The sequence below is a fragment of the Chaetodon trifascialis genome, chromosome 11 (assembly GCF_039877785.1).
Source record: "Chaetodon trifascialis isolate fChaTrf1 chromosome 11, fChaTrf1.hap1, whole genome shotgun sequence".
NCBI lineage: Eukaryota > Metazoa > Chordata > Actinopteri > Chaetodontiformes > Chaetodontidae > Chaetodon > Chaetodon trifascialis.
This window is the reverse complement of record NC_092066.1, coordinates 5,531,333-5,558,034: the sequence shown is the minus strand read 5'-3', so window position 1 is coordinate 5,558,034 and position 26,702 is coordinate 5,531,333. Positions and strand designations below refer to the sequence as shown.

General features: G+C 42.2%; 2 protein-coding genes across 2 annotated transcripts in view; both read right to left on the bottom strand.

Annotated features, from left to right (window-relative positions):
* st6galnac3 (ST6 (alpha-N-acetyl-neuraminyl-2,3-beta-galactosyl-1,3)-N-acetylgalactosaminide alpha-2,6-sialyltransferase 3) overlaps positions 1-7,109 on the bottom strand; it is a 76,357-nt gene extending 69,248 nt beyond the window's left edge. Inside the window, exon 1 of the mRNA XM_070973937.1 lies at positions 6,843-7,109. Coding sequence (XP_070830038.1) covers positions 6,843-6,860 — 18 coding nt within the window. The 5' untranslated portion in view covers positions 6,861-7,109. The remainder of the gene's footprint in view (positions 1-6,842) is intronic.
* Positions 7,110-21,015: 13,906 nt separating this feature from the next.
* rabggtb (Rab geranylgeranyltransferase subunit beta) lies at positions 21,016-26,460 on the bottom strand. Its single transcript, XM_070974992.1, has 9 exons — positions 26,156-26,460; positions 25,673-25,780; positions 24,921-25,118; positions 24,261-24,366; positions 23,983-24,035; positions 23,773-23,883; positions 23,361-23,486; positions 22,733-22,882; positions 21,016-22,581 (listed from the first exon to the last, which is right to left on the bottom strand). Exons 1-9 carry the CDS (start codon positions 26,156-26,158, stop codon positions 22,441-22,443), a joined length of 996 nt encoding a protein of 331 aa, XP_070831093.1. The 5' UTR covers positions 26,159-26,460; the 3' UTR covers positions 21,016-22,440.
* Positions 26,461-26,702: the final 242 nt, after the last annotated feature.

Genomic DNA, 26,702 nt, shown 5'->3' with positions numbered 1-26,702 from the left:
TCTGTTAATACTAATTGGTTTGGTAGGAAAATGGCATGAGCTTCAGGCCTCTGGGTGGGCGTTCGTCATGGCAACAGCTGACTGACATCGGAGACCCGCCGCTGCGAGGAGCTACTGACCAAAGTGCTGCCAGACGTACGATATGAATCATATTTGTGCGATAATTTTAACAAATGTACGATATATAATCAATAATTTAAAAAAAAAAGAGTGTGCAATAATTTTTCCATTTCATTAAGCCAACAGCGAAACTCTGGGATTTGACAGCAACCAATCACATGAACATGACTGATTACACCTGCCTGTATATCATGCCTAATTAAAGTTGAAGCTACGTAAGCTAGCTTGCTAACATGATGACATCAGGCCTACTTTTTCCACCCTGCATTATGTAAAGGAGAGGTTCTGGCTCGCATTAGCTGTTGTTGTTTCATGGGTTTATTTGTGGTTTTAAACTAGAAAGAGAGCTCACAAGAATGCCGAAGTTAGCTTTAGCTACCTCCAGCTAGCTTTCACTTGATATAGCTGTCTTGCTAAAGTGGTCTGGTTGTTGTCGGTCTCTCTATGGCAGAGCTGTGGTTTAGTTGTCGCCTTATTTCACTGTAACTGTATTTTTAGATGCTATTTTCACTAAAATTACACATTTCTTATTCGTTTTGGTTTGTCTAGCAGTATAGTGGACTGAAACTGAATCTTTACTGACTGATACTGATTTTGCTAATTGTTCAATGCAGTAAAGATATACCAACCATAAGTTTCTTTCCTTTTTCCGTTTTTTAAATGTATTTTTCAACATAAACTAAATAAACAATTTCAATGCAGCTCCCTTAGATATGTTTTGGGTTTTTTTTCGTCACACGGGCTACTGAGGGGCATTTGACAGAGTACACGTACATGTATCAGCGCTCTCTGGTGGACAAACTATGTAATGGCAAGACTGTTTCTAACGCGGCATTGACACCTGGTATTAAAATGTGATCTATATCTGAACATGTTAATCCTTATAAGGCAAACTTCAGGGTGTAAATGTGTCATGATCAGAATGTGATCTGATCTGCCTGAACACATCTGGAGGTTGTAGGATCTTAGTTAGGCGTAAACGCAATCACTTCCATGTGCTGGTATCCTTACCCGACATACAGATATTTGTTTTTAGCTAACGTAAGTAAAGGTTGCTGTTCAAATTTAGAGAGCGAGCAAGCCGGACAGCGTTATATAACTGAACTGCATGAAAAATGGAAGCAGTACAGGTGGGAAATGAAAGATATACAGTGAGAAATAACTGTGTGTGCAGCACTCGTCTGTGCAGCTGGTCTGCTGTTAACAAGACATATAATTAATCTAGTCGAAGAGTAGCCTACCCTCCTGCAACACACCGGGACAGACAGACAATGTTTTTTATACAAAGGCAGGAATAGCATTATGTGCTAAAGTTGCTGAATTTACAAGACGGAACCAATAACTTAGAATTTCTCAAAGCCAGTTTAGAAATGCAGTTTATAAAGTTTCCTCTTGCTCAACAACTCACAAAACTCCATGTTTTTTTAAGGGAGTCTGGGGCTGATTTACCACCACCTAAAATTACTCACATGCAGGTTTTGCAGGCACAGATCCGATTGCAATGCGGGTAACGAAAACGCATTAAAAATAGCGAGCGCAAACACAAAGGCAAGACTGGATTATTTATTATCGGATAATGGATCCGGATATAGATCCTATTTTAATACCAGGAATAAATTGGGTGTTAATGACCTCAAATCTAGTCTGGCATTTCTGTAGTGCAATTTCTTACTGCTTACACGCAGAAATAGAAACCAACACAATATACGAGCCTAATCAGCCAATTTATCAGTGTAGCTCTACTATGAATGTCAGTCATAACCAAAAATTTACACCACCTGGAGACAATTTTTACTGATAAGTCTTAAGCTACTACTAATTTTCAGTTCACCATGACTGTAAGTATTAATATCAGAGTGTTATAGTTACATTTTTACATTTCACATAATACTTGGTTTTAGTCTCCTGTTGTACATTGGATTTGGACGAATTTCCATTAAGCATTGAAATATCCAGCCATCCATTTTCTATGCCGCTTAACCCTTTCGGGGTCACGGGGGGCTGGAGCCTATCCCAGCTGTCAACGGACGAGAGGCGGGGTACACCCTAGACCGGTCGCCAGTCGATCACAGGGCAACATATATACACACAGACAGCCAGTCACGCTCATACTCACACCTAGTGAGTGAGCATGGGAGAACCCACGCATGCACGGGAAGAACATGCAAACCCAGCCCGACCCGGGAATCGAACCGGCGACCTTCTTGCTGTGAGGCACGCGCACTACTTGCTGCGCCACCGTGCAGCCCACATTGAAATATTTAGAATATATTAGATTCTAATATATTTAGAATATATATATAGAATATATATATAATTTATTTGAGTAAAACTAAACTTCAAGTATCATTAATGCAAGTATCTGTTAAACTATTGGTACCTGATCTATCCGCTGTAGGATTAAAAATGAATTCAGGTTTTCCTTTAGGACTCAGTCTGCAGTCAGAGGGAAAACTTTAAAACAATGGATTCCCAAAGATCTCATGCAAACTTCACACTCAAAACAAAGGCACAAAGGGAAACCTGAGCACGGATTTGATAAACCTTTGAATATAAACCGGAGTCTCAGCCTCATTCAACATCCTGCCGGTGCCCTGTGCTTTCTCTAAACCTGCAGCGGGGCACTTTTTATCAGCCTGCCTTCTGCTGAAACACAATCGCACGGGACAAGGGGGACCCAGAGAAGTGCCATTTATCCCTGAAACTCGTAAGAACTGGGACACTCGCTGCATTCCCGTAGCTGTTCCAACACTTCCCGACACACACAGGCGACGACGTGTTTGCGCGTGCATTCATTAATTAATTTGAACTCTCCTTCATGTGCATGTGTTAAGTGTACATTCAAAGTATCTACCCGCATGAATGCATCAGAAAAACTTGCTTTGCTGGCCTGCCATATGAAGCTAGGAGAAACAGCAGCATCACCATTTTTAGACGGTGCATGATGGAGAGCTCAACCTGAACTGTTATGATGGAGGACAACAGCCGCGGCCTTTCCCAGCTCAAGCACAGTTCTTCACGGATGGACTCACTCCAATTAAAACACAAGCTAACAAAGGGGGAACCCTGCACGTCAGAGCTCTCTCGGCAGGCCTCGCTCACCAATTATAAACATGAACTAAGTAGCACACTGCGAGTCAAACAGCACTGTCATGAACCATACTAGAGCAAAGAAAAGCATGCTCTCATGCACTTAAACACGTCGTCAGACACAAACTGTGCACTGTAGGACTACGGAGAGTCACAGTAGACCTGTTTTCCACATCACTATCTCCCCCTGCGAATGCATAAAACACAATACACAAAACACTTATGCACAAGGTTGGAGAGTTTCACCTGTTCAGCCCTCAATTACTGAAATGATTCAATCTGAGAAGCTCTGAAAGGAAAACAGACGTAACCTGTGACAGGAGCTCACAAGATGACACTGAATCATTTGAAGGCATCACTGAAGATGAGGTGCCCTTAATTAACATTAACATTTTATTGCTTACAGCTCTACAGTCAGAGCTCTCTGGGTGCTTGAAAGTACCTTTAACATCTTCAGGATTTCTGTAATGCAACTTCCTATTTATTCACAGCCGGCATATATACTAATACCCACATATATATGCAATTACCTAATAGCAGCTTATACAACGGCCCATATAATGTATGAATCAGGCTCTAGTTCTTTGATTTATTTGATAACATACTCTTTTTTAAAAAGTACTTCTTTGCAATGAGCGTTCCCATCCACCTCTTTTATAAGTATTTTAAATTTGTGTATAAAAACCTGAGTGAAAAAGGCAGATTTAAAAAAAAAAAAAAGTCAAAATATTGCCCAAAAAAAAAAAAAAGTTTTTAGACTTGGCTGAGGTGGGAAAGATGGTGAGCCATTCGGCCACACATCAAGCATGTGACTCAAATTTCACTCCCACCCCCACTAGAAAAACATGAGACCTGTGGAGCTGGTAAGCTTCCTCAAGTGAATGCGTGAAACAAACATAAATGCCATAAATCCATCAAATTATTTTTGCTCATTTGAGGTTTGAGAAGAAGAAGAAACAAGACAGGAAAGTGGGAAAGATCGGAAAGCAGAGCAGGGATAAGCTGAGTAGATACATCAGTTCATCTATCCAACCATCCATCATCATGTCGTACATCAATCCATCCATCCTCTATGCGAAGAATCACAGAAGGCTATTTAAGCAGAAGAGGAAGGAAACGCCAAGAAGAACAATCTACTGCATGCATTATAAATACACAGCAGGAGCATGAGTGTTGTCTGCATACGCACATGTAACTGTCTAAAACCACAGCGCGAGCAGCGACTTTGGTTGACAAGCTGACCATGTGATGAAGGCAGAGTAAACTACTTTACACCGCACTAAACGTTCAGCCATTTTTCAACTCAACTGACAGCAAACAAGAATACTGGTGTCACTTCATTCAGTCACAGCTCATTTACTTCTGTCCACTCCTAGTTTACGTTTCCTTCAATCACTCTGCAATTTGCACCCCGTAATTATGTTTTCCCTTTTTATTAAAACATAACAGTGTCAAATGTAGTGTGAAATTATCTCCTGTCGCACACAACAAAAACAGCCTGAACGAGTTAGTAAAGTGACGCATTGTTGACAGAGACTCTCGTTGCTTCCTGTGGGCGTTGGAGGATTGACAGGAACAAAAGTGCCTTTAAATCAATGACAACGTTCAACTTTGGCACAATAAAATAAATATTAAACACAAAGCTTGACAAAACCGAACTATGATAGCATGTTAACCATGACGGACTGCGTGACGGTGGAAGAATAAACACGCAGATCCTTCTGAAGGGAGAGAAACGATGCTCGATAGCTTCAACAACACCAACTGTTCAAACAGCAGCATGAACAGAGACAATGATCTTTTCACTGTATCACAACCTCAGTCACATGCTTTTCTGTAATTTGTTGCCCAAATGTGTGGCTCAAAGCCGGTTTAAGTGTTACTTTACACATGAAATTAGTTTGATAATGCAATAAGTGGAATCAGACCAAAGTTTTGGGTTTGTTTTATGTGATTTTTGCAATCAATCAATTGGACAGCAAAAATGATGTCCAACTATTTTGATAATCCATTCATTGTTCTCTTTAACTTCAGTGATAGTTCACTGAACTCACTCATCGGTTGGACAAAACTTTGATCTTTAAAGGTCCACTGTGTGAGATTTGTGGGGGTCTATGGGCAGAATATGGCAGAAATATAATATTAAAAATTATGTTTTCATCAGCATTTAATCACCTGAAAATGAGACTCATGTTGTTGTTAACTGAGAATGAGACTGCCATGTTGCACCTCCATGTTTCTACAGTTGCTCAGAAGGGACAAACCAAACTCTGGCTCTAGAGAGCATCTTCCATATTTTTCACACGTTTGGAAGCCACTGTAGGTTTTCCACATGCTTAGAAAGAGAGGATGAGGCGAGGGGTATTCAGCTGGGCGCAATCTGAAAAGTCACAGCTAGATGTCACTAAATCCTCCAAACCTTTAAGAGCGCGATTGGTATTTTTTTTACTCTTTTCACAACCAGAGCGAGCAATTGATAACTGGAGAAAATAACTGGCAGATTAATCAGTTATGAATCAGCGGCAGCACCACACCAAATACGAACTTTTCAACGCCTCGGATTAAAGAGTTAAGTACTGTTGTTCAATAAAACCCTTTTAAAAATTCAACCACAAAGCAGCTGCACAAGAACGTCACCTGAAGACAACACAGACTAAGTTAGCACAATGATCATAACTCTGATGAAATAATAAATGAACATGAGTAAGAATCCATACTTGACAGGTTTTGATGCCTCCTGCTACATTTGTTAATTTCAACTTCTCAAATGTGAGGATTTGTTGGCTGTTGTGTGTTTTATATCACAGTAAACGCAGTATGTTTGTGGTTTTTGGACTGCTGGCTGGATAAAATAAGCTATGTCACCTGAGGATGTGAGGATGTCCTCCTTTCCTCTGCTTTATATAATCATTAACTTAATATCTTTGGGTTTTAGACTGTTGCTCAGACATTAACTGATCTGAAGATGTCACCTTGAACTCTAAGAAACTGGGATGGATTTTTTTTTTTTTTCTGAGTTGGAAAAAAGTAGTTACAGGCCAAATTAGTACAAATTGAGTGTTCTGTGTTACATGTGACCTACTACAGCTGGAGCTCTCACAGTGCTGCTGGTGTCTACATTCGTAAATTGCATAAAGTAACTGAACTATAAACGGTTAGACAAGGACTAAGAAGGTGCGAATCACTGAGGAACTTCTGTGAACTTTCTCTGTTCAGCCATCTCTTTCAGCCCCTCACATGTTAGCACCTGAACGTGTCATGAAGGATGTTGTGAACACAGCTGGATGGCCTGCATGTGCCTGCTTTTCCCGCGAGAGATAAACACAAACACGGACTGCTAAAGCAAGCAAACAAACACACACACAAACAAACACCAGGGCCTGGTTTTTGCCTTCACTGGCACTAACAAAAAACAAATTCTGGGTCCAAAAACCAGGCGAACATTCAGGAACCAGAGGAGGGGTAATTACCTCCACCGAGCATCACCGCCGCCACCGCAGCTCACATTTCACCCCACATCTGCTGAAATGCACACGGACGTAAAGCCCACCACGTCAGCGGGCTCCTCGTGTTTTTTCCTCCATTCCCCCTTTTTGGACCCTAATGTATGTGAGAGAGAAACCCCCACTTACCTTCCACATCCAGGCCATTCTTATTTCTACGCAGACAATGGTGGACCGCTTGTTTTCGTCAGCCCCAAAACGCCGTTCACCGCGTCCGTCTGCGAGGACTTTTATTCATGAATGCACCACCAGAGGACACAAATGCGGTGCGGTTATATGCGGGCTCGCCTCCATAAATATTGGAGTGTACCGTTATTCGTCTCCTGTCTCGGGCTTTTTTTTTTTTTTTTTTCTTCCCCGTGGAGCTGCTGGGACCTGGACCGACGCTGCGCTGCTACTGGTCGGCGCTGACGCAGAGCCCCGCCCCCTCCTGCGTCACGTGACTGCCGATTTCCTGACTTTTCCAACAAGCCAGTCTTAGAAGAGTCTATGATTTTGGTATGTCTGTATTTACAGAAGAGACACAAAAGAATCAGAAGTGACAACAATATAACCAACTCAGAAAATTTCATCTATATATTTAAACTGCTGAAGAAACTGAGGAGTTTAAAATCAATCACGGCTCACCGTCCAGCTGCAGGAGCTTTAAAAAGAAGATTTCAGTTCGAGGTTGTTTCTGCCTGATGTCACATCACAGTTTTGGCTGATCCTGCACATTCAGAAAGTAAAGTATGATATCACACCACTCGACTTACTTCAAATTGTTGTTTATGCAGATAATCTCTCCAAAGAAAGAGCTGACCTGGTTAATATTATTTTCATTGTGAGTAAATGTCACATTCAGTCATGCAAATGGAAAAAAACAGAAACCCTCCTCAACATATTATTTTAGTTATTCATATAACTTTAAATTGAAACTTCATCATCATCTCCTTAGGTGAAAACTTATTGTAGTACCCATTTATGTTTTGTTTTATTTATGTTTATGTAGTCTATTTATTTATTTTAATTTATCCATGGTTGTTATAACCCTGCTGTTATGCTCTTTTCTCTAGTAATGCACCAAAATTGTTCCTACGATTTTGTAACAGGGTAACACACAGTTGGACATTCATGCTCTGCTCATAAAAAGGTCTGTAAAGGGCAGCAGGGCAGCATGGTTCAATGACGAGCTGAGATCTTTGATGCTTTCAAAGAGACAATGACGAGGCTGCTGCTCAGAAATCAGGATCCTCGTTAGATAGAAGCCTTTACTGCAAGTTGAGAAACAAGGTCAGTGAGTTAAAGTACTTCAAACAAATCAGACAAACTGCGAAGGGTGGCGCTGATTTTCCACATGGTGAGGATTAAAAATGAACTGAGGATGAATCAACAATGCCTGAACTTTTCTATCAGTACTGACAATAGAGTCAGAACTGGTGGAGTTTTGGAGGAGAAAGGCCAAATCTGAACTGTAAAAGCTCATGTACACCTTCAGTTTCTTGTGGACAGGTGCGTAGGAGGAAATATCCATGAACCAGAGAGGAGAGAAGACACTGTGGGAGCAGGTTGAAGTGGAGGCTACTGTGCTTGTGTTACCGGCCTTGGGCTTAGAGGATCCCAAGCCAGCAGCAAAGGAACTGCGGTGCAAAAAAGACAGGAACACAGGAAAATACTATTATCTGCTCGTACACACATTTACTCTAAGGTACATAAAATAACACAAACACATCTATTTTTGTTCAAAACATTCTTAATCAAAAATTCTCTCATGTATTTTATACATAATCACTTCAAAACTTCAGAAAATTCTGAAAACCTTTTGATCTTCCCTTATAACCATGTGTGCAGTCAATGAACGTCTCATTTCCCTTGACGCAATATACACTTTGCCAAACAATCACTTACAACTGAAAGTAACTTTATCTGTAATCCTTCAGTTATACAGCTATAGCTCAGTGACAGTAAAGACTGACTGCAGACTGACCCTTTAGTATAGAAAACAGTTAAACTGCTCTTATAGCAACAACTGTGCTAACAATAGCTTCTGCTGTACTGTGGGGCGGGCTGTCAACAAATGCCGACATTACAGGGACATTAGCAAACACACACATTTAAACTTTAAACTGTTCAGTGACTTCCTGTGACTGCCTCTGGTTGCGTAACAGAACCTTGTTATCGAAGCTGTATAAAGTAAATATTATAGTTAGCGAGGGGGAGCGAGCTCCCGACAGTTAGCATTAGCTTAGCTAACCGTACTAGCTAACTCTGGCTTCACTCGGCCGAACATGTCACAGAAAAACACTTCTCAAATATAACTTTCATAACACATTTCTTCAACATCATGTGACTCAATGATGATAACTAGATGATTAGTAAATAGTTTTTGGACATATTTTCATACCTGTAAGCAATGAAGGAAGGAGTGGAGGAAACTACTGTTGTCAGCGCGTACCTGAAGTACGCACGAGCCGCGCCTGTCCCTCGGTGTTTGTGCGTATAGTGCCACCTGCTGTTCGGATGCTGCAACGTGAGATTTTTTTTAAATAGAGTAAGAAAATCAATTTACACTGTATAAAAGAAAGTTTTGCCCTTGTTTATTCAGCACAACATGCTAAAAAAAAAAAAGAGGTCCACTTCTGGGATGTCAGCTGTTGTTGTTGTTTTTTTGTTTTTTTTAATCAAGAAAACAACCCTTCCGAAGAATATTTATATTATCTGCTCTGGCTGGGAGACAGTATGGACAGTGATAACCTTGGGTCTGCAGATATATGTTTTCTTCCAGCGCTGAATTCCCCTGAGAGCAGAATTGTTGCAGTGAACAAAACTGATGGAAACCTTTCAGGGATCTGGATAGAAACTGCAATACTCTGTGAGACTACTGGCCTCCAAAAGTTGCATTCAGGGTTGGAACTGAGAAACTTTTCTGAATTAGATCATGAAATACCCTAAAACAAGTCACTATGAAGCTACAGCAAACAGCAGTGATTGTGGTCATGCTTCTGTTTTCTATATCTGGTTTATCCTGTTCAGCGCCACAGGAGGACTGGAGGCTTCCTCAGCGTGCCCTGGGTCAAGCTGCTGTCTGTCACACAGTGGGAAAAACACATTCGCACTCCTGGCAACTTAGAGCATCCAGTCCACTCTGTCTGCATGTCTGGGAGGAAACCGGAAACAGGAGCCGACACGGTGAGAACATGCAAACACCACAAAGGAAGATTTCAGCTGATGGGATCGGCTGTTTTTGCAGAGGTGCTTTATCACACCAGATTAGCTGCTAAAATTTAAAGTGATTGGCTATTATTGTTCTGAATTTATTTGTTAACTTGCATGCTGCTATTGCATTAAAAGTCATTAAACCAGCTAGAGTTTTTAAAGTGGCAGGGACGGGAGAAGGTAAACACTTTGAATGCAGACACGTTGATGAGGAAGCAGAATTTGTTGATTTGTAGAGGGCCACTTGTGCAGTGAGTGCACTCACTGTTATGGCCAGGCTTCAAAACCTGTGTCACAACCTTTAAAATTATGACCAGTAAATATTAATACCTGCCATAACAGAAAATGGGATAACTTGGCGTAATGACATTGATGTCTTAGCAGAGTGATGGCTCTGGCACAACCAGCCACGAGATGCATGGTGGAGAATGTAAACAGTCTGAAAGGGTCAAAGCTCCAACAACACGTGCATCATTAAATCCATAATAGAGACACTCTGAATACTAATATAGCATCTGACATTGTCCTGATTTTGTATACTGCTGTATCAGGTGCTTTTTTTTTTTTACCAGTTTTTATTCTAAAGTTAATTAAAGCCAAGTCAGCTGTTCTCAAACTGAATATATTTGGAATATTTTATATTTGTTGCATTTTTTGTCATCTGAAGCTCAAAGTTACTTGGCTGAGAGTGTTACTTCATGGTGTTTTTCAACCAGATGAAGTCATCTTACTGAAGACGGGGCTTCCTGTGCCTCAGATATTTAAGGTCTCACGTGAACATGACTTCTGGTAAAGTTTCATGTTTCGTCCTCCTGTCTTGGTGCCTGTCGCTCTGTAGCTCTATGAAATCAAAGTCCAGCAGTTCAGACTGAGTGGATGCGAACTCCTCTCTGGACCCTTATGAAAGGATGCTTCACCTGACAAAACATGAGTGACAGAGGTTTGAATGAAGCCCATTTGGAGGATGCGAACACGAGGTGTGGCCACACAACCAGCCAGAGGCCACACTTCATGGTAACCTTCTTTGATCAGACATATTTTAGAAATGACTTGGTTGATGCTATTGATTTCCTGTATATTTTTACAGACACTGTCAAAATGATCAGAAAAAGTGACCTGGCGAACATCCCGTCTGTCTCCTCCATCATGTTATTCAGATGCTGCTCTTGTGTTTTGCCTGCCTGTATGGGAGCCTGTAATTGAGTTCAGCTGCAGTCAGCCTTCCTGCCAGATGACATGACACCTTCAGTAAATAGAAATCCTCCAAAGTGTCAGTCTTGTTTGCAAATGAAAGAAACCAATCTGAGTTTTTTTTTTTCTTTCCAACTCAAAATATATTTGATATACACCATCTGTAATTGCTGGGACACAAACAAGTCTGAATGCATGGAGGTACAAACAGTCGCTGGTGGAAAGAGGAACACACACACACATAAAACGCATGGGAAGGTAACCACAGGCTGCTGCTGCTGCTGCTGCTGCTGCTGCTGCTGCTGCTGCTGCTGCTGCTGCTGCTGCTGCTGCTGCTGCTGCTGCTGCTGCTGCTGCTGCACCTCTCTTCTTTTGATTAGCTGTCGGCACATTGATTAAACTTCTTGCCAGGTGTGAAGCAGGTCCTCTCACCAAATCAATACCTCTATCGGAGTTATCACCAAATCTCCCTCTTTCTCCCTCCCTCTCTCTGCTTCTTCTCTTTTAAAGCGTTTCAAACAGAGCATGAAGAAAATAATCCTCAAGCTCTGAATCACGGATTAAATTCTCAGGAGTGCGCACTCTGCTCAAAAAGCCAAAGTCAAGGTCACCTGCAGAGCGTGCATCTGAAATTACCTCTGGATGATTAAGAGAGCGTGGATGATAGCCCGTCACCTCTGATGGATGTGATCAGGCCCAGGAAAGTCATCAAGATAAAAAATAGGCTTTGTGGACAGTAGATCTGATGACAGGCAGGTTTATCCTCCATCGAGCAGCACGTGTGAAGTTTGTCTGACACCCATCTGGAAACAACAGCTGTATACAGAACACAGGCCTACTATGTACTACACGGCTTTGTCCTGCATCCTCTTCGTTTTTGACACCATACAGCTCTTTTCACTCCAACAAGATACATATTTTGAATAATTTATAAAAAAAAATATAAATGCTAATACTTATTTTTTCATACTTTTTATTATACTTTTTACTTTTCTGATTGCTTATTGCGACCATTATCCACAATTCGATCAATTTGTTGAATGTGATAACCTGTTCGGTAATAAACCAATTTGTCTGACCAAATTACCAAACAAATCATTTCACACTAGCAGGAAATAATATGATGCATAATGTTTTTCCAAGGATTACATATTTGTTTGTTTGTTTTCACAAAGCAGTTATGCAGAATATATATTAATGGTTTGCAGCTGCAAGCAGCTCATCAAACTCCTTTGTGCATGAATTAATGTGAGAGTGGTGGCCATTAACAGCACGCTCAGAAAACAAGGTTTTTTATAATGTATACTGACGGCTTTGATTACATTTAGGCTACATACCCGTCCATCAGCAGTGCTGGTTTGGCATCATTTACCATCATCATTGCTGTGCCTTTGTTTGTACTATGTACAATCACCCTGAGATTAATGCCTGTATCTTGACTTAATTGTTCACACCCTGGACCGGTCGCCAGTCGATTGTTGTCACACAAGACAAACAACCATTCACGCTCACACCAATTTTAGAGTCACCAGTTAATCTAATGAGTATGTTTTTGGTCTGTGGGAGGAAGCTGGAGTGCCCGGAGAGAACCCACGCATGCATGGGAACAACATGCAAACTTCGCACAGAAAGGCCCCACCCGGGGATCGAACCAGCAACCTTCTTGCTGTGAGGCACGCGCACTACCTGCTGCGCCACCGTGCTGCCCACCATCACAGCAGTGAGGCTAAAAATGACTCAATTAAAACAGATATTTCTCACAGGTAACTTCTTGCTTGACAAAGGTGTCAAAACACCAGATCACAGAACGGAGTCTTTTTCTTTTTATAGACCTTCTTCTGAACATCTGATGAAAAACGACCCGCAGAGACCAGAAACATCATATCTGAACACGGCTCAAAAGAAAATGCTCACACAGATGCTTTGGATCCCTAATGTGATCAAAGAGTGAGAAAAAAAGACTCAAAGTTGAAACCACAAAGCTGTTTACAGCTGCACTGTGTTCATTTAAAGCCACGCCGTCTAATTAGTACAATTAGTCTAAACTGTCAAGGTAATTTCTGGTCATTATCAAAGGCTTTTTCACTCATCAGTGAAGGACATACAGTGCGGAGTCATATCAGGCTTCTTCTCTCTGTGCTTTTGTCTAAAAATACTGGACACCTCGCTGTGAAGCAGGGCTCTGGTTTCACTTTCAAAGTACCTGAGTTCATTTTGCTTGATGAGAACGGTCATCGTTGGTCTGGTTCCCAGGCTTTAGTCCAGTGAGCCCAGTAAGAGGATGCCTGAGTGATGATGCCCTCGCTGCTCCCTGAAACCCTCCTCCTCTGCTGACAGACGCACCCACAAAGACTCCGGAGGAGGTTCCCAGCTGACGGAGACAAGTCGCTGCTCACGGTGCGTCAGTCTGGGAATGAGTCCGGTCTGGGCTAAGAAATGGACAAAGACATACACAGTAAAAACATGAATAGTCTCCAAAGTTAGAGAGGGGGACACAGAGGAGCCCCTGGAGCTAATGCTCATCGCTGTTTTATACCATAATTAAATTATAAACATCACAAGCTTTTCTCTCCTAAGTTCACAAATTATACTTATGGATGTATTAAAGGAAACTGTGGAGTTTTTCACCTGTAGTAGTGCTGTGGAGCTGTTTTCACTTTTCATATTCTGAGATTAATCAGTAATATTACAACATATTTATCATTTTCTCATTCTCTCATACACACGACACCTATTGTCTGACTGTCCTGGTGCTCTTCCTGAGGTTGTTCCCCATTTCTCAGAGTTTTTTTCTCACCCAAATCAAGGGTTTTAGGGTTGCAGTGCAGGTACTTACATCACTGTAACTTGGTTTCTTCCATATCCAGTCAGTGTTTTATTCATTTTTGGGGATGGCCTGATGGGTGGGTTACGATTAACATGGGTCTGGGGGTGTGTTTTCTGCAGCTGCCACCAAATGATCACAGAAATATTACAGGAGTACAACAGGCAGCAGTGTGTCTCTATGATCCTGTGACGACATGATGCTACTTTGATCATGAAGATAACATTACTCTACAGAGCATCCATAACAAAGTCTGTAATTGAGTGTATACAGTCTGTAGTTTAGAGAATATTATAGATCCAAGATGAAACTGACAGACGGTTGGGACTGAAAAAGATGCAGTTAGAAATCGGTCTGCTCCTTCAGCACCACAGGCGGCACCATGGATTTATCAATTCATAGCACAGCGAGAGCACTGCTGTTTCAATCAGATAGAGGATCAGTGAGTCAGAGAGCAGCTCGTGCCACATTTTTCTGTCCGAACCCGACCAGAGTCTGAGGGTTTAGTCATCGAGCCTGAACCGAACCGGACATGCGATCAGTTTTTATGTCCGAAGAATCATGCAGGTGTTGTTAGTGAGCCTGTGTCCTCCTCTCTCCGCTCACATTACTCATCAGAGCCTCACACGTTTAATTATCCATAGCATCAATTTCCTTGCATATTTTCCCGCCTTACAAAAAGAACTTGAAAGCACCATGTCAGGGAGGCTGCCCCAGCTGAGCGAGCCCGACCTGAACCCCAACATCACCGTCACATCTGAACTTTTAAGCTATAACTATTGTAGTTTACAAAAGTGAATTGTTGTGAAACATGACATCTGAGTTCCTTCTACATACTGCAGTACATCTGCTGTAACTCATATTTACTGATATAAATATGCAAATAACAAGAAATTGTTCTAAATTCACACAGAAATCAGTGCAAATGAAATTATACATAAATTATCACATCATCACATTCACCCTCGTGTGACTAACTTCTTCAATAGCTTTTAATGAGCTATTTAAAATGTAGCAGTAATCTAATAGTCGCTTTCTAGAACAGGTATAGTCTCACTGTGACCTGATTAAAGTGTAACTCAAGCAGCACTTTCACACAAGTGGAGCATTTCAGTCTACAACTCTGTACAGAGGATGCACTCAAACATCAACTGCCTCCAGCTACAGAAACAGCAGATAAGCTCCTGTCCCATGTTCCTCTCTGCTTCCAAGAGGGCTTACCAGCATGAATCATTTTGACTCAGTATGGCAGATTTGTCTCTCCTGCCACTGAAGAGAAGCAGAAATTGAAATCTAATTAGCACGTGTCCTTTTGCACGCTGTGTCATTCTGTTAACGTGGAGTGGTTCATCTTAAAACACGAGACTCATTCATATTCATATTTAAAGTTGAGCTACGGTTGAAATGAGTAACATGAGGAGGTTAAAATCAGGTTTTCCCCTTTTATCTGCCCTTACTAAAACAAACCTCTGATAAATGACACCATCACCGTGTGTTGTATGTGTCAGTGCAGCTTTTGTGTTTGTCGGCCTCCCGGTGATTATTACAGGATGCTGACGCGAGAGAAAGACGTGTCACATAATCAGGTATCATTAAATGATGATGAAGCTTCCTGCTTAAAATGTCCTTCCTGATTATACAAAACTTGATCTGAGGAGGGAGGTGGTTGTTTTTTTTTGTTGTTTTTTTTGAGACAAATGTCTTTGTTTGCAAAGTTCAGTTATGATCAGGTTTGAAAAATATTTCACCACTGCTGCGCTGCTCTGCTCATCATTATTTATCGTGTCTTGCGTCCTATATCTCCACATGGCCTGAGCACCTGCATGTGTAGGTATGTGTATGTTACATGATATGTTATTCAGCACCAGCAACTGCAACTGCAACACTCTGAAGGCATTTCAACAGTGATGCGTTCACTGACTTACACAATTTGAAGTCGTGATTTCCACCTTTATGTAAAAGTCAATGCTATGTTCCCAACCTGTTTCTGCTGCCCCCAAGTGGCCAAAAAAAGAGAAATCAGCTGTTGCAGGTGTCGGATTTAGTGCTGAGTCTACGCTGGAAAAACACGTCATGCTTGCCTGAAGTAACCAGGGTCCAGATCTGCCGGCTAAGTGTTCTTCAACTGGTTTCTCCCGGAAAACAGATAAGTCAGGAGAAAAAAGCTTGATTTTTCTTCTTTATTAAGGTTTTCAATCAAGTCTTGATGAAAACATGATGACCAACACGGAGTTACGCTCTACCAAACATCTCTGAACGCTTAATGCAGAAATCTCTCGGTGTGTCTGCACAGGCTCATCCTGTCCCCAGTGTTGCACCATGATTCCTCTCAGCAGCAGTAAGCTAATAAAGTTAACCAAGAGCTGAGAGTGTCAATGTTTACTCCAGCTACAATATTTATAGGCTATATGAATCATATCATATGAAATATTACTCATATTTGAAACGGCTTTTTTAGCAGCATTTTGCAAGCGAACCATAACTCCAATGTGCTGCCGTTGGCTGAAAAATACACGACGCTCAAATCCTCCCTAAGCTTCAGGTGCATATATTGAATGAAGGACGCGCTGCACAGCTTCTTATGCTCCAAAAGATAAACAAAAACCAATCTTTATTGGTCACATACATCATTATTCAGGTACAGCGTGCAGTGAGATGCTGCAGTGCCATGGTCTGAGTTTGTGCAACAGAAATTATTCATAAAGAACTCAGATTGGGATCAGGATCAAGAAAATCCCTTCCAAAGCAAAGGCTTAAAACACAGGCTCGGTCTAAGGGGGCCCATAAAGCCCCAGACCTGCAGTAATCCATCCAGGTATATCATAAACTACTTCAGAGGATGGCTGAACTTTTTGGGAAACTTTTTCATTTGCTGTCTTGCTGAGAGTCAGATGAGAAGTTTGATACGACTCTCATGTCTGTACGCTAAATCTGAAGCCAGGAGCCAGTTAGCATAGCTTCTACAGCATGGTCTGGGTGAATGCTCGATTCCGATTGGCTGTAGGGTGAGCAGTGAAAATGTCTGCTCAGTCTAAAATAAACATGCTGCCTCAATCTGACATTAGTAACCATAGCAACAAGGATGCATTCAAAACCTCCGTTTGCAATTTGTTACATGTTAGCAAGCTAACGGCTAATTATAACAAGTGACTTCAGCAGTTTTCAGTGTCTGTGCTAAGCTAAGCTAACCAGCTGCTAGCAGTAGCTTCATATTGAAAGTACAAACTGAGCGGTGGGGTCATCTAACTTTCTCCAAAAAAGCAACTAAGCATACATCCTAAAATACTGAACTTTTCCTCAAAAGTAGAATCGATTCAGATTTAAAATAATCTTCATCTTTGACAGGATCTGGTGTATTTTCTTCATTTTGTTCTCTGATAGACAGGCGGCCCATGTGGCCTCAGCAGTTCTCAGAGATCAATTTATTTTTAAGGGCCGAATCGGAGGCTTGTTTTTCTTCTGCTTCACTGTTTGGGAGCCTTCGTTTCGCTGGAGTCGATTTAGTTGTGAGATTTTAGACATCAGCTGACGTTTTCCCACTTTTTACTGAAGCACTGTACATCTATATTTACACCTGTATGCGTAACAGGTGTGTCAGAGGAGAGCAGGACTGCGACCAAAGCAACCCCACCGACAACAACTGCTCTGCCGGCAGAAACGGCAGGAACTCGATGGGTAAAAAGCGTCACAGTGACATGAGGTAAATTATGAACTCGGCGAAAGCAAACTTTGCCCAAACAAAAGTCCATGCCAGAGTGTTGAGCTGTAAAATCAGACCTTGCCAGAGCTGCTGGGGCCAAGCAACAACAGCTTGTCTCACCACATCCCCGATAAGAAGCACAAACTGGGTGAAATCTCATGTGTGGACTTTTTAAGAGCATTTCCATTCTCCACCAAACTGGTGAGTCATCCCTGCATTCACATACAACACTGCAGTGGTTTAATTAAACATTTATTAAGTGATTGTCCGCTGTGCCTGTGGTTCAGCAGCATTTGGCTACAGCCCCTCTGGCCTGGACTAATCCCCAGTATTTTGTGCAGAGAGATAACAAGAGGGTGACAGGACTGAGAAAAGGAGAGGGAGGAAAAATGGGTTGCGGCTTTCCCTGCGAACAAACAAGACAGAGAGGTGAAAGCCGCGATCCGTCCATCTGTCTTTCTGCTTCTTGTTCTCTCTCGGCTTTCCTCGCTCCCTGCCTCCATCTCTCATTCGCACTTTCCTTTTTTCCCCTCTCTCTTCCACCTTCTGTCTTTCTCTTCATCTTTCTCTTCCTTGCTAATGAGAGCCGGTGGGGTTTCTCAGTAGCCTAACAACCAGCATGTTTGTCTCTGCCCAGACACCGGGGGCCCACAGCTTACTGCTCCCCCATCGACTGAGTAAATAGACAAATAAATACAAAACTCGCAGGCCTGCCAGTATATTTTTGCAGGTCCACGCTGCACTGAGAAAATCACATAATGAAAAATGCATGCAGCAGGAACAGGGCCAGAGCCAGGGGGCTGGCCAAGGGTGGCATGAGCCCACTCCCTGGAATCTGATTAGCCCCTCGTTCCCCCGCAGAGTCAGCAGGTGACAGGTAGTTGGCTTGTTAGTGCCATGGATGGATTACTGGGTTTACCAGGTATTAGTCCAGGGGCTCCTGGATGAAGTGACTGCTCACATGATTTGTTGGAAAGTAATTAGAATGACTTCAGAGAGGCACAAAAACACGCAAAACAAACACAAAGAGACACAAAGCAACTAGAAGTGGACGCAAAATGATCGCAAATAGAAGCGAAACGACCACAAAGAGACACAAAACGACTACAGGGACTGGGTAGCACAAAGATTAGTTCTGATCAGTTTTGAAAAATGTGGTTTAAAATGAATAAATCCAGGTTTATAATTAAGCAGGGCAGTGCTGCACAATTAAAAACTCGTCTCTGTTTAGTAAATCAAGGCTGTAAACTGAAATTAAATTGGAGTTTAATCAATATGGAGATGCTCGCTTACCAAATTACACTCTTGGATAGCCTGCTGATGATGGCTGTGATGTCTCACTCTGCCGATGATTCAGCAGACAGTGGAGTTGTGTCGGTCACACGGGTCCTCGCCAAAGAAATTCAGCGGCATCTTAAAACTCAGCTGGGTCTGTCTTCACTTTATACAAGGAACTTTTGCTCAGCTCAGTTCAATCCATGTCGGAATGGCAGCCTTTTAAAAAATGCTATGCTGTTAACACTGGATCACATTTTAAAACCAGAGTTTTAAGTTTTAGTGCAATGAAATTTACTATAATCTTGATTTACAGTAAAAACGAAATTTGAAGCATAGCCCATGACTTAATCTGGTTTAAAAATGAATCCTTGTTGGTGCAACCCAGACAAAGAGATGCAGAAAACTACAAAGATGCAAAATAACTACAAAGATGCAAAATAACTACAAAGATGCAAAAGTACCACAATGACCACAAAGGGTAAAGGCCCAGGGGCCCCTGAACCAATGACTCTGAACAAAGTGACTGTTAACATTTCTCTACAGAAAGTTAAATAAACGACCACAAAGAGGCACAAAATGACCATAAACACACAGAAAACAACCACAAAGCCACAACATGAAAACAAACAGATGTAAAAATACAACAAAGAGATGAAAAGCGACCAAACGGAGATGCAGTCCATCCACAGAAAGATGCAGAAATACCACAGAGATGCAAAACAGTGACAAAGAGATGCAGCGCAACCACAAAGAGGCACAAAACAACTACAATAAGATATAAAAATACCAACAAATGGCCAGAGAGACGCAAAATGATTACAAAGAAATTTAAAGTGATCTCAAAGACATGAAAAATGACCCTCAAAGATATAAAAATGACCGCAGAGATGCAAAACAACTACAGAGAGATTCAAAGTGACCACAGAGGGAAGAAAAATGACCAGAGAGACTTGAAAAATGACCACAGAGAGAAGAACAACAACCGTTTCTAAAGTCGTCCCTGAGCATGAATCCAGAAGCTGCATCAGAATATTAAAACGAAGCGCGTCTCTCGCTATTGTGATGCAGTAATTAGTGCACGGTGATAATAATGTTCCGCATAGTTAGTGTTATCATCTGATCATTTGTCTGACATTTTCTGAAAGCCGTTGTCAGAAATTGTTCCAGGTGAAGTGTCATTTTCTTATCAGGCTGTACATTGCAGGGGGGAGTCTTTATCTTTATTACATGCAGGAAAACAGGTAGGAGAGAATTACCTGCCTCTAATTATGCAGGCAGAGTAAATCAATCTTTACGCTGCTCCATTATTACAATCTGCCACTGCTGTGAAGCATAATTTCTCATACAGTATCAGTTGTGGCATTCTGGGGTGCCCGTGTTATTACTCGAGCCTCCCTGGAATTAATGAGCACGGATGTGATGTGCATGAGAAAAGTTCAACTTAGAAGAAGCTCAGAGCCTCCACAGAGCGTTTCCATCACGTCCATCCCACTGCGCGTGTTTTATATGAGACACTCATTTCAGACACTTACACCTGCAATTAATTTTTTCTTAAGGATGCAGTTTGCATCAACATACATGCATTTTGAATGGTAAGACTGCCACCTAGTGGTGTCCACTCAAACCAGCCACAGAGGCAAATTTAACTGGATTTTAACACCTAAAAGATTTTATATTAAACTTTCATATCTTTCATAACACACACACGTATAACTCCGAGATCATATCTAAGCCTCGATAATCTGACTGTGCCAATGTTTATCATCTTGATTTCTGTCCTGGTGGTGAAAGACACAAGCTGTGACAACAGACTGCTCACTTTCTATCCTGCTTTCACTTTAAACACCAGCTGGTTTTCTTTTGGTCCTGCCAGTCAAGCCTCAATCGAACACATTCGCCATGACGCTCCAATCACACAAAAAAGAGCCAATTAATAACATAAGTTCATGTTTTAAAAAACAGTTGGGTCCACTAACCTGCTGAGCAGCTGCAGAGATCTCAGTGGGAGGGACCTGCTGAGTGACAGCTCAGTAACACATGGATGCTCACTTCCTTTAAGTTTGACAGAAGCTGCTTACAAACTCCTCTGGTGCAAAAAACAAACCCAATCACAGTTGAAGGGAAACATTTATTGCCAACCATGATAACAAATAAGTTACTTTAATATGTACACACATACATTTGTGCAACAGGGAGCAGCTGTTTGGATTAGAGCTGCTCCCACGACACAAAGACGAGACCGTGTGGTTTAACGAGCAGCTACGAGTCCGAGCTGCTCGAGATCTGAAACATCTTCAGGCAGCACGATTCAGCACGATATGATTTAAACCCCGTGGCCAATTAATGACTTTGTGTAACATTGTCAGTTAATACATTTAACAGCCATCAGTCGCTTTCGCGGTACGGCCCATTGGTTTATCTCCTGAACAATGTCAACGCGGAACAGTTCTCCGACAGATGACCCGAGTTTTCAGTGAGAGCACGAGAACGCAGCAACATGGACATCAGTTATTCCTGGAAGAAAAGAAAAATCTAAGCGTTTTAACCAAATTAGTAGGAAAAAAAAGATGCTTGGAAATGATCACATGCACAGCGTGTCTGCCCACAGCTGCATGACACAGCTGGACTGAGCAACATGGATTTGAACCAACAGTGCGGCCGAGGCTGTGGATAAGACTGCAGGAGGTGAGAGAAGACGTCAGTGCCATGTGTTTGACCTCAGGCACGCTCAGAACGCTGCCCCGTCCTCGATTTCCTGCTGAAAACGCTGCGTGTGAACTATGAATGCAGGGACAGATAAAACAAGCTTCCTCCCGTGCTGCATCTCCAGGCGTGAGGCCTATTAGAGCAGCGCTGGTGCGACTGCTCGAGCGTAAACAGGATGAGAGCGCTTTGCCCTTCACACGCTCTTATTTTTCAAATTTATTTGAAACAGTCGGTGCATGAAAACATTCGCAAACCCTCCGACAAATACTGAGAAACAAAGAGATGTGGTGTCTTTAAACCAGATGACTGACAGTCACAGAGCTAACTCGACATGATCAAATCTGTCAAGTTACAAGCACATGAGGAAGCAGAGCCGACTCAGCCTCGGTCCAATAATGAAGAACAGTAATAACTTCCTCGGCTGGCTGACAGCTAAAAGGGTGACGAGAGCAGGAAACGGACTTCTCAGACAAACTGAAATAGTGAGCAAGTCAAAAAATGAAGGAATGTTGTTTAATGATTTCTCAGAACATCCGCTTCCCGAGCCGGTCTCTTGCACTAAAACCAACATAAGTGACTTGTTAACAGAAGGGGTGGTTGAGGGTTTAAAGACGGACAGCTCAGAGGAATCGAATCAGAACTGAGTGACTCTGTCTGTCCTCAGTGCGCGGAGATATAGACCTGCCTCTGAAAGGTGTCCGCGGATGTCAGCTAACACTAAGACGTGTGGTGGTCCTCTCTCTGCTCCCAGCGTCCAGCTGTGGCAGCCGGGGTGTGCAGGGCGGCTGTGTGTGTGCGTGCGTGTGTGTGTGTGTGTGCGGTGGGATGATGGGCTAGCTGAGGAGGTCGGGCTGCAGGTCCAGCCTCTGCAGGACGTCCTCAGGCATGCACAGAACAGGATTCACAGGCTTGATCTGCTCGTCTCCGAGGAGCGACAGACCCGCGACTCCGAACAGGGTGTGGAAAGGATCCACCTGTCAGATTAACAGACTGTGAGAACAGTCCACATACAGCACATGTACATTATGTTCTCAATGTTTTTGCAGACAGACTGGCAGAGGATGAACAGGAGACGGGGTTTAGGGTCTAATACGTTTCTCCTTTCTTTCGCGGTCGACAGCTCACCATGTCTCCGGGTCTATCGGCGAAACCTCCGGTCTCCTCGTCCTGACAGGCCAGAATAAACGTTCGCAGCTTGGCCTTGTCGATCCAGTGGATCCTGCCGATGATCTTCAGTGATGCCAAAACCCACCACGAGTAGCACACATCTGGAAGCTGGAGGAGGCCAAGAGAAGCAGAGCTGGGGTCAGTATACGAGCTGCAGCTGATTAGTCTGAGCTTCAATAGTGTTTTCAGCAGTTTCAGCTAAATTAGGTTCCTGCAGCAGCAGGTTCTATGTTGTTTTCCAGTTTCAGCCACTCATGGTGAACATCAGGTGTTATACTGTTTGTGCCGTCTGCACATCTGACATGATGTCATGTGTTTCTGCGGTGCAACACATCGGTGTGGCATTGACCGATTTCTTGTGGACTTAGTGTGTTTGTGCTTGTGGGTAGGAATAGTCTTAGAGGGAGAAGCCGACTTCAAACAGAACATTAGTTATTTACTGTAACTCCAGATTCTATGAGTACAAACACAAAAGTCTGGATGCTGTGTAAATTGTAACTAAAAACAGAATGATAGAATCTGGGGCTACGGTTCACAATGACAAAGTGGTATTTGATTTCCCAGAACAGCATCTGAAAGCACAAACCTTCTCCGGCCGTCCGTTGAGGCCTCCAGACGGCAGTTGCCTCTCGCAGAGCCACCAGCCCAGCAGGTCAGCGTTCACCTGGTGCAGCTGTCCGGTGAGCGACAGGAAGCCGGTGCAGCAGTAAATCTGGCAGACAGAAGTGAGAAGACGTGAGAGATTGTATTTGAGAAGGATTTTAACACGTCATTGCTTGAGAGGGGTGTAAATGTGATAGCAAACACCTTCCAGAGTGAGAAAATTTCATCCTGTTCGTTTCGGGGATTGACCACCTCTCAGCTATGAGTCACACTCCCTCCCACGACACCAGCCTGCAGCCTCACATGTGTGAATATGAATAATGCTTTCACTGTCTGATAATCTTTATGTGGGGAACCAGCAACTAGAAACTTGTCTTAAACATCAGCAGACTCACCTGACCCGCATGAGACTCTGATCCAGGTCTGCAGCCAAAACCTCCGTCAAAGTTCATGCAGGACACGACGAACTCGACGGCTTTGTCAACATTTATTGCATCCATCTTGCCCTTGAAAAGAGCAGAGGACCAAGAGTCATCTTCATATGCTATTATGTTAATCAAACAGTGTTACACATGCATGAGAAGAACTGTACATGAAATACATACCAGTAATGCAAGTGTGGCAACTGCACAGAAGGAAAATCTTGTGTCTATTTCTCCTGTAAAAACAAAGAACTGTAATTATAAAAACACACCATTAAAATATTCTATCAAATTAATGAGAACTACTCCACTTTTTTTATTGAGTTTTCAGCTGCAAGTCCACAATGACAACAAGTACTTAAGTGTGTGCAATATTTGCACAAATATATCCAAGCATATTTCAAAAGTAGCACATACAGATGTTTCTTGAGACAACATAAATTAGAATAAACCCTGCTCACCCCATTTGTCCCCTGCAAATGAGCCGTCTTCCTGCTGCAGCCCTTTGATGTATTCCACCACTTTGTCCACATCGATCGCGTCCACATTGTCATACAAGCTCAGGATCTGAGGGAGAGATTTTTAAAGAAAACACTAATTACATTTTTAAAACATCAGACGCCCAGTAAAGCCAAAACACAAGGGCTGCAGAAAAATCAGGCTAATTTACAAAGCTGATGCTAACAGATAAACTGAGAAGCTTTGCTGGGAGTTCGATAAAAAAATCACTTTGATCACAAAGATCCCTCGGGAGCACAAATTTTATTAAAAACCACAGACAAGGAGGCTGCACAAGACAGTGAAAAACCCAGTGTTAACCAGTGGAACTGCAAGAAAATCACAGTAAAAAAGATTCCAAAGAAACATATAAATAAAAATCAATGAGGACTACATTCATTTTGCAATTCTGTGCGTCATCCAGGATGAAAATCGATTAAAATACATTTATATTTCTGCTTTCTGCACTCTCTGCCTGTTCGATGACTCATCAAAGTCAAATCACTGCAAAGCACTGACTTTCCAAACTCTCAGAGGATGAGAGTTGTTCTGATTTTCTCACATGAAAGTCAGAAAATAAGAAGAAGTCTGTCAGATTTCATGTTGACTGTCTCCGGACTCACCTGGACGGCGCTGAGGGTGTAGAGCAGGTGGGGGTCGTGTCCGATGCTGGCACTGATGCCTCCACACTCGTGCTGACAGGCTTTGATGAAGTCTATGATCTCCTGCCGGTTCATCCGGGGCAGCTGGCCCATCAGGTCCATCACTGTCAGCCCCCAGTAGATACCGCTCATCCTCAGGTACTCTGACAGCGTGTACTCCTGGACAGACACACACAGGGCATGAAAGAACAGAGAGCACGACCTGTTGACAGCCCATAGAAAAGGTTTTTCCTTTGGTTTATTCATTAGTAGAATAAAGAAGTTTAGGGATTCTATATAGACAGGATTTACATGCAGAAAACAAGAAAACAGAATGAAACCTAAATACAGGAAACAACACAGCAGGAGATTTAATACTATTATTACACATGGTAACACGCCATTATTATTTAATACTAAATATTAATTGTATAACCAAAGAAACTTAAAGCTTAAACCATTTACTGTTCACACAGATGGCAATAAATTGTACTTTTAAAGTTTACCGACCAGAGAAAATGACATATTATTTGAATATTGGCATCTGTAAAATTGAAATCATACTATTAATTTAATAAGACTTCCTACCATCTTACCTCTTTCTGCTCCCGAGAGCAGATTTAGCCAAGATTTCTCCCCCAGCTCAAACAACGAAAACAGCCCCAAAGTGGACAGAAGTGTCCATGGTTGAAAAGAAAAACATGTGGAGAGGCCATGAAAATGCCTTTACTCACATAGTCGTCCTTTTTGGAGCCGTAGGCAGCGATGTAGTCTGCATGTTTGTCCAGCAGCAGTGTGTTGGGAGCGTCAGGCTTAATGATGACATCTTTCACTTGGGTACCCTGTCGATAAACACAACAAAATATTCAAAACATGCTACAAACTCTGACTGACCCTGTTTCAGTATGATAACAGTCTAACCTCCACCCTCTCGCTGACCTGACACAAAGTTAACTCATTATGTTGCTAAATGACCGAATATGAACATAGGAAATGAGTTGCTGACAGGTTGTGCTATCAAGCAGCTAACGCTACATGCTAACGCTGATGCTAGCTACATTGCAGCCACTTCGCTGTCTGCTTTCACAGCTTAGCGGTCAATGTAAGGTGAAATTTGGACAATACTGAGTCACATGGACAATCTCATTCACTTGGGCTATCATGTTATCTTAAACTTCACTAACTACACATAACATTTACAACGTTACGCCGGTTACCATTCCGAATCTTTTTGCATGATCGGGCTTCTTCTTCTTCGCTTGATGAATTTGCGGCAGACCAGACGCGACAAAAGTCGTATTGCTGCCCTCCACAGGTCATTTGTAAAAGTCCACTAATTAAGTTTTTTCATACGGTCCGATGCGATGAATAAAATGAATATTTGTTGTCTCACAGTGTTCCGCGCTGATTACTGAATTCAGTGAAGTCTCTGACTCCGGTTTCTGACACCCCTGTTAGCACGAAGCTTCTCTCTGTGACAGTTAACGTTCGGGCTGGCTGCTTCTTCTTCTTCTTCTTCTTCTTCTTCTTCTTCTTCTTCTTCTTCTTCTTCTTCTTCTTCTTCTTCTTCTTCTTCTTCTTCTTCTTCTTCTTCTTCTTCTTCTTCTTCTTCTTCTTTCGTTTTTCCGGTGGTTGTTTCATTTTTACGCGCATTACTGCCACCTCCTGTTTCGGATGAACGACAAGATAAAATAAACTTCTAATTAAAATCATTACTTCAGTTATTTTGACTATTTGACATTTTGTTAATCATTTATATTATTA

What these genes read in the sequence shown, in the direction of transcription:
- rabggtb (XM_070974992.1), bottom strand. An exon ending in GCTCCAAAAAGGACGACTAT is followed by an intron (nt 25,119 to 25,672) that starts GTGAGTAAAGGC and finishes GTGTCTGTCCAG; the next exon opens with GAGTACACGCTGTCAGAGTA. An exon ending in CCGATAGACCCGGAGACATG is followed by an intron (nt 22,582 to 22,732) that starts GTGAGCTGTCGA and finishes TTAATCTGACAG; the next exon opens with GTGGATCCTTTCCACACCCT.